This window comes from Cynoglossus semilaevis, chromosome 8 (assembly GCF_000523025.1).
Source record: "Cynoglossus semilaevis isolate Cse_v1.0 chromosome 8, Cse_v1.0, whole genome shotgun sequence".
Classification (NCBI taxonomy): Eukaryota; Metazoa; Chordata; class Actinopteri; order Pleuronectiformes; family Cynoglossidae; genus Cynoglossus; species Cynoglossus semilaevis.
In genome coordinates this window covers 3,522,053-3,534,848 of record NC_024314.1, presented here as the reverse complement: position 1 = coordinate 3,534,848, position 12,796 = coordinate 3,522,053, and the positions used below count along the sequence as shown (strand labels likewise).

General features: G+C 43.7%; 1 protein-coding gene across 2 annotated transcripts in view; it reads left to right on the top strand.

The window, feature by feature from the left end:
• erbb2 (erb-b2 receptor tyrosine kinase 2) overlaps positions 1–11,999 on the top strand; it is a 36,501-nt gene extending 24,502 nt beyond the window's left edge. For both annotated transcript variants that reach the window (XM_025057283.1, XM_025057284.1), the window contains 14 exons: positions 2,315–2,405; positions 3,017–3,171; positions 3,258–3,305; positions 3,455–3,593; positions 3,680–3,802; positions 4,330–4,428; positions 4,541–4,726; positions 5,696–5,851; positions 5,937–6,012; positions 6,852–6,998; positions 7,084–7,181; positions 7,862–8,050; positions 10,482–10,854; positions 11,300–11,999. In XM_025057283.1, the coding sequence (XP_024913051.1) occupies positions 2,315–2,405; positions 3,017–3,171; positions 3,258–3,305; positions 3,455–3,593; positions 3,680–3,802; positions 4,330–4,428; positions 4,541–4,726; positions 5,696–5,851; positions 5,937–6,012; positions 6,852–6,998; positions 7,084–7,181; positions 7,862–8,050; positions 10,482–10,854; positions 11,300–11,640 (2,221 nt within the window). In that variant the 3' untranslated portion in view covers positions 11,641–11,999. The remainder of the gene's footprint in view (positions 1–2,314; positions 2,406–3,016; positions 3,172–3,257; positions 3,306–3,454; positions 3,594–3,679; positions 3,803–4,329; positions 4,429–4,540; positions 4,727–5,695; positions 5,852–5,936; positions 6,013–6,851; positions 6,999–7,083; positions 7,182–7,861; positions 8,051–10,481; positions 10,855–11,299) is intronic.
• The last annotated feature ends 797 nt before the right edge of the window (positions 12,000–12,796 follow it).

Genomic DNA, 12,796 nt, shown 5'->3' with positions numbered 1-12,796 from the left:
AATTTTGCGTGCAGTCTGGAGTGGTTAGTGTGGCCGCCGAAGCTAACGCTATTTTTAACTCTCTGTCGTCCAGTCAAGAAGGGCTTTTAGGTTTCACATACCGACGAAGTAGTACATCCTTAGTGGCCTGCAAGCAGCTTTGTGGTTCTGCGGCAGCTATGAGAATATCCTCATACATACTGCACCATCAAACAGTCCTATGGTAGCACGAGGTCACACAGTTTGTCTTTCAATACTTGGTTAAAGTACCAGGAGATAACTTGTTTGTGTTAATATTGATAGATAGGAGGGGTGGGCTACACGGTGGCCCGGCTGATAACAGCCCATAGGAACTCCCCCAGGTGGGCCTTGCTGTTTGGGCTTCCCCTGAGACGGAGTCTGCTGGGGGGGCTGTCCCTGCTTGCTGCTGCTGCTGCTGCACTGTTTGTCTTTGAGTTTTGTTCTGCTTTTTGTCTGTGCTCGCCTCTGCACGAGCTTTTGCCAGTTGTAATTTCAACAGCTCTCATCTTGTTGCCTGTCTTTCACTGTACTGTCTTGGGGCATCGAAGTACTCCTGGAGGTAATATATACAATGTCTACGCCACCTGTGGTAAATCAGGGTTACTGATTTTTTTTTTTTTTTACTGTTGAAGATAAGCCAGCCCAGTGTCTACACCACATGGTGTAAATCATGTGTGGTAAATCAGGGTTACTTTCCATTTTTTTTCTTTTACTATTGAGGGTAAGCCAGCCATAACAGCTGCTTGATACATTCTGCCAGACAGTAGGTCATTTTTGGGCTGTGGTCCTACTGCATTTAGCCATATTTCTATTGATTTATCTAGGAACTGAGCAGCACTTTCCCCAGCAATAACTTGTCTATCAGTCACGAACCAAGGTTCATAACGATCTGTTGGACCTCCTGGACCCACTCGCAGTGGACACGTACTGTATTTAGCCCCGCTACGAGTAAAGCCCCATGCATTGACTCCTCGTATTTTTGCTCCTATCTTATCGTGACGTCGTTGTCTGACTGGTCCTCTGCATCGTGGTCATATATTGTCATTACTCTCGTCTGGGTCAGACTCACACCATTCTAAATTCCTCAGTCGCTCAGCAGTAAATTGTTTGTGTTTTGAAGAAGACTGGGGGGGGGTCAGCATCTCATCCCTGTTTTTTTTTTTTTTTCGTCTTTACTTCCCTTTCTCTTTTCAGTCCTGTTTTCTGGTGCGTTTTCTGCATCTTTTATGTCATAATTCACTGTCCCGGAAAATGCCATGTGTTTTTAACTTCTCCGTTTTGCTCTGTTTTTTAATATATGGGGGTTTTTAACTTCTCCGTTTTGCTCTGTTTTTAAAATATAGAGGTGGAGGCGCGCTTGGTGTTACAGATACCTGCATTTTTTTTGTCGCTCTACTCTTCTCTCTCTCTCTCTCTCTCCCTATGTCACTTGCCCTAACCATAGCTAGAGAAGTTATTGCAGGTGTATGAATGAAGTGTCTGTGACTCTCCTTTTCCTTAAGTTTTTTTTTTTTTCTTTAACTTCTTTCGGGCTTTTCTAGATGTCTCTAAATCTTGCGTCTTTTAGGGGGACCCAATCGTCCCCAGGGTTTAGACCTCTGTCCAACAGAACAAACCTGACTGATCCTTACCGCGTCCGGCTCGGCCCCGTCACGGGGAGTCAATTATCACACACAGAGAATTCTTTTAAAAAAATATTATTACTATAACACTTCACTGCCTTCTGAAATTATTATTTTTTTTGTTTGTTTGTTTTTTCCTGGCCGTAAGTAGCAGGGCTAATTTCTCCAATTGGATTATTCCTCATTGTAATTGCACAGAAAAGTGGAAACAAATGCAGCAAAACTGTTGAAAACCTGGGACGCTGTTGAACTGTGAATGATAGCTGCTGTTCTCGTGTGTATTGCAGCTGTTTTTATGTTATAATAAAGTAGATAACTCAACCTAATGTTCCATTACCTAATCACTAATGCAACACAAACGTATGTCGAGTGCTCCACATTAACCGCCTCCAGAGAATGGGACAAGGTCAATGTATTAGTTTCAACAGGCCCAACCCGCAGCTACAGTAACTGCAGAGTTTGTTTCCAGGGGAGGGAGTTTTAATGCTAGGAACCTGCAGCTGTGACCTAGACCGGTGTTCCAAAGGTTAGACCTACAGGTGATATGCATGTTTCATATCACCTGTAGGTGATAGGACTTTTTTTTTTTTTTTTTTTTACATTTTAAATAACATCATTCTAGTTTGTTTTGAATTGATTGGAATTGCACACACTGTATCTTTAAGACTCTTGTGTTGATGTTCTTGTTGCAGGCCTGTGCCAGAATACATCACCGGGTCACTGTGTGTCTCCTGTCACCCAGAGTGTCGACCTCTCAATGGCTCTGTCTCTTGTAACGGCCCAGTAAGTGAGATCACGGCGATGTCGGAGAAGTGTTTGGGACCCTTTCTGTTTAAAATATGCCCGCGATAGGGCACTTTGTAGTATTATAACTTTGAAAGCACTTTCGGTTGCTTTAGTACTTCATTCCTGGTGAATACTTTGTAATGATGGTGTCTATATATGTGGAAGATTTGCCTGAACTTAAATGTGTCTAAAACAGACGTAAGCAAACTTTTTGGCTCGCGGACCACAACTGTCCTAAAATTCGATGTTGGGCCGAGGAGCAGATAGATGGAGTTGGTGTGAACTAAGATAAATGACATGCAAAAGTCATGCATAAAATGCTAAAATGCTTTTATCATTTTCTACTCCATCTATTGGGGAAATGTGGGTATTGCAGGGAAAAGGCAAAAATATAATGATAATAAATAAATTATATAATTTGGAAAAGTGTAGCGGGCCGGACTCAAAAGCTGAACGGGCCGCATCAGGCCCCCGGGCCTTAGTTTGCCCATGTCTGAGGCAAACTCCCCCCCCCCATGTACTTCCTGTCTGTCCTATAACACCTCAACTTCTCACCCATTTCTCTTGTTCAGTTTTGTTGAAATACATCTTCACGGTTGTGTCTCCAGGGGGCAGAACACTGCACAGAGTGCCGTAGCTTCCAGGACGGAGACTCCTGCGTGGACCACTGTCCCAGTGGGGTGAAAGAGGACCAGCAAACAGTGTGGAAGTACAGCAACGCCACGGGACACTGTCTGCCCTGCAATATGAACTGCTCGCTGTCGTGAGTGCTCACACAGTTCAGCAGCACACCAGGCCTTGGGTGTGATGCTAAAACTCCCTAACGCACCTGGTGTTCCTCTGTTTCAGCTGTACCGTGATGGACGAGAGGGGCTGCCCCATCGACACCAGGACTGGGTGGGTCGCATGACTACTAGAACATAAATTTTCTGTTCAGTTTTTTTTTTTTTTAAATTTCATTGACAGTACCGAAGTGCATCCCTCCGTGTTCCTTATGCTGCTAAATTGCATTTCGCTCACGGTCGAACTGTGCTTTCTGTGTGCAGACCGGCTACGACCATCGCAGCTGCAGTGGGCGGTGTGTTGCTTTTCTTCATCCTGCTGGGATTGCTCATTTTCTACCTGAAGAGGCAGAAGAAGCTGAAGAGAAAGGAAACCATGAGAAGGATCCTGCAGGAACACGAGGTGAGTACTGACAGAACAGAACCGTTGATCCCCAAAAAAAAAAAAAAATTCTCTTTTGAATGTCTTCGCTTTGTCCTTGTGTCCAGCTGGTTGAGCCTCTCACACCTAGCGGTGCGTCACCAAATAAGGCTCAGATGCGCATCCTGAAGGAGACCGAGTTGAAGAAACTCAGAGTTCTGGGCGCTGGTGCCTTCGGTACCGTTTACAAGGTATGTGAACTAATAACTGCAGGCTCCACTGACCTTTGTTCCTCTTTCAACAAGCTGGGACATTTTGGACACAAAGACTCATCTGTTAATAATTGAAAATAATTGACTAAAGTTGTAGCTTCTAGGTTGCTATGGATATAAAATGCAAATAAAGGCTAATTTTTTTTTTGGTTCTTATTTGTTTCTGCCATGCCCCTCCTTCGGGACAAAACCTTTTTTTATGCCCCTCCCAACCTACACCCCCACAAATTGAAATACTACTGAGAACCTGATAACATGTATATTTCCATCTGTACAAACCACTGTATGAGCTGCTGCCACCTAGTGACTGGAGGCTTGTTATCATTCAAGCATTACAGCAGTGGTAGACACTTATGTCTGGCATATCATATTCCATTGAAAGCCACTCACGCCCCCCCCGTCACCGCACCCCTCTGCCCCCAGGGGGGCCCGCTCCACTATTTTAGAAGCACTGGTGTAGGCAAACATATTTTACACATTAGTTAACTGTTTCGACATTGTTTCAGGGTGTGTGGGCTCCTGACGGTGAGAACGTGAAAATACCTGTGGCTATTAAAGTGTTACGAGAGAACACCTCCCCAAAGGCCAACAAAGAAATCCTCGATGTGAGTGCCTGTGCAGGGACACACACACGTGCAGGGACACAACTGCACCAGCTGCCTGTTTCTGTTCACACAGTTCCCCTTACATGAACGTGTTTGCTCCGTCTCCTCCCAGGAGGCGTACGTGATGGCCGGGGTGGTCAGTCCTTACGTGTGTCGTCTTCTGGGGATCTGTCTGACCTCCACTGTGCAGCTGGTCACTCAGCTGATGCCGTATGGCTGCCTGCTGGACTACGTCAGAGAAAACAAGGACCGCATTGGCTCCCAGTCCCTGCTCAACTGGTGTGTCCAGATTGCAAAGGTAGGTGTCGGGGAAACGACGAACAAGAGTTGTTCCTTGGTTTTGATTTAGGATTCACCTTGTAACAGGAACCCCGGTGTTGGACTTTAGATTGATGGTACGGTCGATACCAGGGTTTTTCAGAGCTACAGCGGAACATGCTGAGATTTTGCTGTGTATCAACCTCTTTTATTCATCATGCTGAGATTTTGCTGTGTATCAACCCATTTAATTCATAAATATATATAAATTTATGTATGTGTATATATATTTATGTATGTGCATATATATGTGTGTATGTATATATATGTGTGTATATATATGTATTTATATATGTGCATATATATTTACATATATGTGTGCATATATATTTACATATATGTGTGCATATATATTTACATATATGTGTGCATATATATTTACATATATGTGTGCATATATATTTACATATATGTGTGCATATATATTTACATATATGTGTGCATATATATTTACATATATGTGTGCATATATATTTACATATATGTGTGCATATATATTTACATATATGTGCGCATATATATTTACATATATGTTCGCATATATATTTATGATTTATATATATGCGCGCATATATATATGTGCGCATGTATATTTATATATATGTGCGTATGTGTGTATATATGTACATATAAATACACATTTACATTTTATGAAATGTCCTCGTGTTTTCTCTAATCGTTGTTGTGTTTTGTGAAATGTTTTTGTGCTTTGACCTTAAGAGCCACTGTAGAAATGTATATTGTTGTTGACGTTTAAAGGTAATAAATTGAGATCTGGGTCACAGTCAACTACAACATTCTGATTTCTCAGTCTGGACACTGGCCTGTGGTAGTACGGCCGTAAAGTTTATCTGTTATTTTTCCTATTTTTATGCTGTGGTGGTGTCAACGCAGGATTGTAAAATGGTTTCAACATCTCTCTCTCTCTCTCTCTCTCTCGTACCTGCAGGGAATGAGTTATTTGGAGGAGGTGCGGTTGGTGCACCGAGATTTAGCAGCACGTAATGTCCTTGTGAAGAACCCGAACCACGTGAAGATCACAGATTTTGGCCTCGCTCGTCTGCTTGACATCGACGAGACTGAGTATCACGCTGATGGAGGAAAAGTGAGAAAAGGCTGTGACACCAGAAATGATAACAGTTCTTTCTTTTTTTAAAAAATTTTTAACCATTCCATCCACTCGTCTGCAGGTGCCAATCAAATGGATGGCTCTGGAGTCTATTCTGCACAGGAGGTTTACCCATCAGAGCGATGTCTGGAGCTACGGTCAGTGTCACTCAAATTTGTTATTGCTAGTTTAGGATTGTGTACTCTTACGCTTAGCAAAAGGAACTCAAATTACGACAAATCTTCTAAGATTCATAAGGAGGTGGAGGTGCCACAATATTTTGTTGATACCATAGTGTAGCGATTAGCACACCTCCCTCAGAGAGCCTGAATTCGATTCCCGGAGGAACCACATATTGGCGCCTGCAGGGGGCAGCATGTTGCAGCACATCTGCTTTTAAAACTAGAATTTCTTAAATATGGGACCAGTAATGTTCAAATTATTATTATTAGTAACGTTACGAGAACAAAAGAACAAACGTTTTTTAAAATAAGGTTGTGAGTTTGCATGAATAAAGGACTGGCCTAAGATGACTTCATAATATGAGCAGAAAGTAAAGTGAAACAAGACAAGAAAGGAGCCAGACTTTCTCACAACACACATCTAAACTTACGACTTTTCACTATTTTCGCAAGTCACAAACCTTCACGACCCAAGACAATAAACATTATTCGTAAACTCCTGAGAACCATGATGCGAGACGACCCCCCAAATAATCTCTTGCGACCCACCTGAGGGTCGCGACCCAGTCCTTGGGAAACAATGACATATACTATACTAATTAATACAGCTATAAAACTGTATAATTGAAATCTAATACAATTCTATAATTAAATTATATCAAAAATAATATACGGATAGAACTATGTTTATTTGTATTTTTGTATTGGACCCTCATGTGAGTGTTGGATTTACCATCTCACTCTGGTTGTAGTGGTCTCCTCTTGTATCATTAGGTCCTAGTGTCTGTGTTGGTGACTGTACCTCTGTATCTCAGGTGTGACTGTGTGGGAGCTGATGACGTTTGGAGCCAAGCCTTACGACATGATCCCAGCCAGGGACATCCCGGATGTCCTCGAAGGAGGAGAACGTCTTCCTCAGCCGCTCATATGCACCATCGACGTCTACATGATCATGGTCAAATGTCAGTTCCCAGTGTTCCTACCTAGTATCTGTGTACTATGAGTGTGAGATTCCCAATGTCTTTAAGCGTTTGTGTTGGTTGTCAGGTTGGATGATCGATCCAGATAGCAGACCCAAGTTCAAAAGTCTGGTGAACGACTTCAGTGTCATGGCCAGAGATCCTCCTCGCTATGTGGTCATCCAGGTGTGTAGACACCGGGTAACATGTAACATGTCCCTAATACAGTGATCCCTCTCCTATCGCGGTAGTTGCGTTCAAAGACCCACCGTCAAATGGGGAAAAATCGCGAAGTAGAGGCGAGATAGTTATATTATTTAAAGTGTATATTTACCCTTTATGAACCTCCCTCACACTTGTAACGGTCGAACAACAACAACAGTGCCCTCCTGTGGCCAACTTAGGTCATTACCCTACATTAATTAAATGCTAAGCATATAGTATATACAGTATGTCACGCATATGACATGTGGGTATCTTAGATTTCCCAACCTAAAGCTCATGTACCCGTACGTACTGTACATGGTTTTTTTTTCTATGTAGCTGTTGCAAAATGTCTTTTCGTATATTTATATATTGTGTTTTCCCCTTTTAGGCTAGAAATGATAATTCACAAAAATAATGAAAATATTGTACATTTTTTAAATTGCTGTAAAATTTCGCGATATGTGCGTAAATGTCGCAAGATCGGATTAAAAACAATCCGCGGTGTACTGAGGGAGCGAAAGGAGAACCGCGATACAGAGAGGGAACACTGTGCTATAAAATGCACTCGATATGCAAGATAAATTGCTCCTTATGCTAGCGTGTTTGCTAGCTAGCACCAAATGGTGCATCCAGCCTGTAATGTTCTTTTTACACTGCAGAATGATGAGCAGATGAGCATGTCCAGTCCCGTTGACAGCCAGTTCTTCCGCACATTAATGGAAGAGGAGGGGAACAACATGAGGGAACTGTTGGATGCCGAAGAGTATTTGGTTCCTCAGCCAAACACCTTCCCCAGGACTCAGGGAGACGGACAGTCCAATGGGCCATCGAGACATCAGTCGTACAGGGTGAGGAGCAGATGACCGTTTTACTGACACCAGACATTACCATATTCAAAAAGCCGCGTGATTTAGCTAGGGACGGCGCAATACAACTTTGGTCGTATCTGCCGATACCGCTATCAGTCTGACACCTTTTCCTCCAGCATGCCGCGAGATGCCGTTGCTAAGTTGATAGGGTCTCTGTTTACGACATGTCTGTAAAGTTAAGTTTAGCATTTGGTTTTTAGGTTATCAGATCATACGGGCTATAGGTGTTTTTTTGGTTTTTTTTGGATGTTCGATCCTGAAATTTTCACCAATATCGGACCAACACCGATCCCGAGTATCGGATCAAGCCACCTCTTGTTTTAATGTTTGGCGGCCAGATTCTTTAACATATTTTTATGCCATTTAGCATCTTCACTTGGCTAATCCAGAGTGTGACTTGTTTAGTTTTATCCTTTGTCCGTGCACAGTCGGAGTGTGACTTGTTTAGTTTTATCCTTTTTCTGTGCACAGTCGACGGAAAACGTTAATTCGTGCAAGGTTTCAAAGATAATTTCTAGTTTAGATACAGTTAGGTTAGATGAGGATGACATGTTTATGACCGGTGACAGTTTTTGGTGGCTTGAAAGTGATCAACTTAACCCGATTAAACATCCGAAATGTAATATTTTAAACGCAAAGTCATGGTCAAATGTCAGTTCCCAGTGTTCCTACCTAGTATCTGTGTACTATGAGTGTGAGATTCCCAATGTCTTTAAGCGTTTGTGTTGGTTGTCAGGTTGGATGATCGATCCAGATAGCAGACCCAAGTTCAAAAGTCTGGTGAACGACTTCAGTGTCATGGCCAGAGATCCTCCTCGCTATGTGGTCATCCAGGTGTGTAGACACCGGGTAACATGTAACATGTCCCTAATACAGTGATCCCTCTCCTATCGCGGTAGTTGCGTTCAAAGACCCACCGTCAAATGGGGAAAAATCGCGAAGTAGAGGCGAGATAGTTATATTATTTAAAGTGTATATTTACCCTTTATGAACCTCCCTCACACTTGTAACGGTCGAACAACAACAACAGTGCCCTCCTGTGGCCAACTTAGGTCATTACCCTACATTAATTAAATGCTAAGCATATAGTATATACAGTATGTCACGCATATGACATGTGGGTATCTTAGATTTCCCAACCTAAAGCTCATGTACCCGTACGTACTGTACATGGTTTTTTTTTCTATGTAGCTGTTGCAAAATGTCTTTTCGTATATTTATATATTGTGTTTTCCCCTTTTAGGCTAGAAATGATAATTCACAAAAATAATGAAAATATTGTACATTTTTTAAATTGCTGTAAAATTTCGCGATATGTGCGTAAATGTCGCAAGATCGGATTAAAAACAATCCGCGGTGTACTGAGGGAGCGAAAGGAGAACCGCGATACAGAGAGGGAACACTGTGCTATAAAATGCACTCGATATGCAAGATAAATTGCTCCTTATGCTAGCGTGTTTGCTAGCTAGCACCAAATGGTGCATCCAGCCTGTAATGTTCTTTTTACACTGCAGAATGATGAGCAGATGAGCATGTCCAGTCCCGTTGACAGCCAGTTCTTCCGCACATTAATGGAAGAGGAGGGGAACAACATGAGGGAACTGTTGGATGCCGAAGAGTATTTGGTTCCTCAGCCAAACACCTTCCCCAGGACTCAGGGAGACGGACAGTCCAATGGGCCATCGAGACATCAGTCGTACAGGGTGAGGAGCAGATGACCGTTTTACTGACACCAGACATTACCATATTCAAAAAGCCGCGTGATTTAGCTAGGGACGGCGCAATACAACTTTGGTCGTATCTGCCGATACCGCTATCAGTCTGACACCTTTTCCTCCAGCATGCCGCGAGATGCCGTTGCTAAGTTGATAGGGTCTCTGTTTACGACATGTCTGTAAAGTTAAGTTTAGCATTTGGTTTTTAGGTTATCAGATCATACGGGCTATAGGTGTTTTTTTGGTTTTTTTTGGATGTTCGATCCTGAAATTTTCACCAATATCGGACCAACACCGATCCCGAGTATCGGATCAAGCCACCTCTTGTTTTAATGTTTGGCGGCCAGATTCTTTAACATATTTTTATGCCATTTAGCATCTTCACTTGGCTAATCCAGAGTGTGACTTGTTTAGTTTTATCCTTTGTCCGTGCACAGTCGACGTTAATTCGTGCAAGGTTTCAAAGATAATTTCTAGTTTAGATACAGTTAGGTTAGATGAGGATGACATGTTTATGACCGGTGACAGTTTTTGGTGGCTTGAAAGTGATCAACTTAACCCGATTAAACATCCGAAATGTAATATTTTAAACGCAAAGTTTATTTCCTGGACAAAAAAAAAAAAAATCCCCATTTCACATCCTTTCTAATTCCTAATTTTATGCTGCTTTATTTTCACACAATTTCTCTCAGCAGAGCAGAGACCAGGGGTTAGATGTAGATCCTACAATGAATGGCGGCCCTCGTAGCATGTACTCCTCTCTAAGCACTCTGGGTCGCAGTCAGTACCCAACGCTACCACTGGGGGCCAGCACCTCAAACGGCTTTTGGACCCCTCAGTATTCCACACTGGTTCGCAGCCCCTCAGCCGAGGGCCAGTCTGACTCCGTCTTCCTCGACGGAGGGCCGGATGACCCTTCGCTGCCCCCAGCAAGTCCTGGGCGCTACTGCAAAGACCCCACGTATCCCGGCGGGAGCCAGGGAGACATTGAGACAGATGGGCCGAATGGGTTTCATCACACACTGCCCCGACAAAGTCACGGGTATAATCACAACCACGTAATTCCAGGTGAGCAAAAACGATGTTCATGTTGTATAAAAAAGGGACAGGTCAGATTGTTAACATTTTTATTCCGATTAGTCACCGGATAACTGTGGGTAATCATCATGATTAATCACGATTAATCGTGATTAATCATGATGAATTCCTAAATAGAGTTTGACCAAAAAAGTTTTTTTTCTGAGAAAAAAAAAAGAAAAATAGTTCACACCTGCTTTTATTTGTCACTAATCCGAATGATAGAATTATTGATATGGAAAATTAAGAAAAATATGCTAAATTATAACTCAGCTTCTTAGAGTTATTCAGTTGAAGTCATTACTGTAAGTCGATTAAATTAACGAAGTGGACTCGAAAGAGAATTCTTGGGAACCACTGATCTACAAAAACCATGTTAATATTCTCAATCTTATTAATCCCTCAAATGTTGTGTCCTCTTTTCCTACTCGATCAGAGTACGTAAACCAGGACGTCCAGGACTTCCGACCCGAGCGGCCCAGCACCCTGCCTCGGAAAAGCCGAGCAGACAGGCGACTCCCGAACGGCCTGAGCTCCGGTCACAGCGTAGAAAACCCCGGATACTTGGTCCCGGCGAACTCCACCTCTCCTGCCTTCGACAACCCTTACTATTTAGACCTTCTGGCTAAAGCCAAAGCAGTAGCCGGGGCCACGTCGAGCGAGGCGGCGTCGCAGAGGGACTCCAGAGTGACCAGGCCTCTGAACGGGTTTGTGACGCCCACGGCAGAAAACCCAGAATACCTGGGACTGGTAGACTCCTGGAGTGGGCTTGGTTGAGGGTTGAGGGAATGTTGGTGAACTCGAGGAGAGTCACAGAGTTGACCTCAGATGTTCTGCTGAGGAAAAAGGCATCAGTGGGGTGAAAGGGAAGATGGAGCTTTGTGGAGCAGTGTGTTTGGAACTGTGACGTGAAGAAATCCAAACCAGCTGAGGACGTTTGGCCAAAGTCCTCCCAACACCAGTTGTGGTACAACGCAACTCACAGCACGATGTAGCACTTACCTACCCCTCGTCTACGGCGGCGGCGTCCTCCTCCTCCCAGCGGTGTGTAACCACTCGGTGCCAAAATCAGGGTTGTTCTGTAAATAGCACCGCCGTTCTTCCTGTCGTGGTATAAAAAAAGTGTCTGAATTCAACATACGATTGTAGTCGTGCATTCTAATTTCCACGTAAACACGCGATTTTTTTTTTTACCGACTGTATATTTTGGTCACATGACCTGAGCGCCATGGGATTTCTAAGTGAAGACTCTCTTCCTTTTATTTTATAATCGGAAACACCGAGGTGGCAAACGTGACGTCTGTTCTTTTTACTTCCCCCGCGATGTGGCAAACGGACGCACGTTCGCGTCGGATTAGCACTTTGACGACGCGGGCTGCGCCGTACTAGAGAATTAAGGCCAGTTTGTGAGTGTCAGCCTGCAGCCCAGACTCATCTGACCACAGAAAGAGAGGCCTCCTGTTCACTGAAGACAGAGATGTGCTGTGCAGCGTCACGGATGTGCGTGCCCTCTGCACTGGTACTGCAGAGAAGATGGGAGTTTCAAGCGGCCAAAATCGCACACATTTGGTCAAAACTCAGAGTTCGACTCCGACGTCATGACACTATATCAGTGGTTCTCAATTATTTTCTGTCATGCCCCCCCCTTGGCGATAGGAATGCTGTCACATCTCCCCGCCCCCGGCCTTGATAACCTGATAACATGTATATTTCCGTCTGTACAAACCACTGTATGAGTTGCTGCCACCTAGTGGCTGGAGGCTTGTTATCATTCAGGCATTACAGCAGTGGTACACTTGCGTCTTGCGTGCCATATTCCATTGGAAGCCCCTCACGCCCCCACCCCTCCACTGCACCTCACTACGCCCCCTCAGGGGGTCCCGCCCCACTATTTGAGAAGTACCGCACTATATCGTAAATACATTTTTCCTCC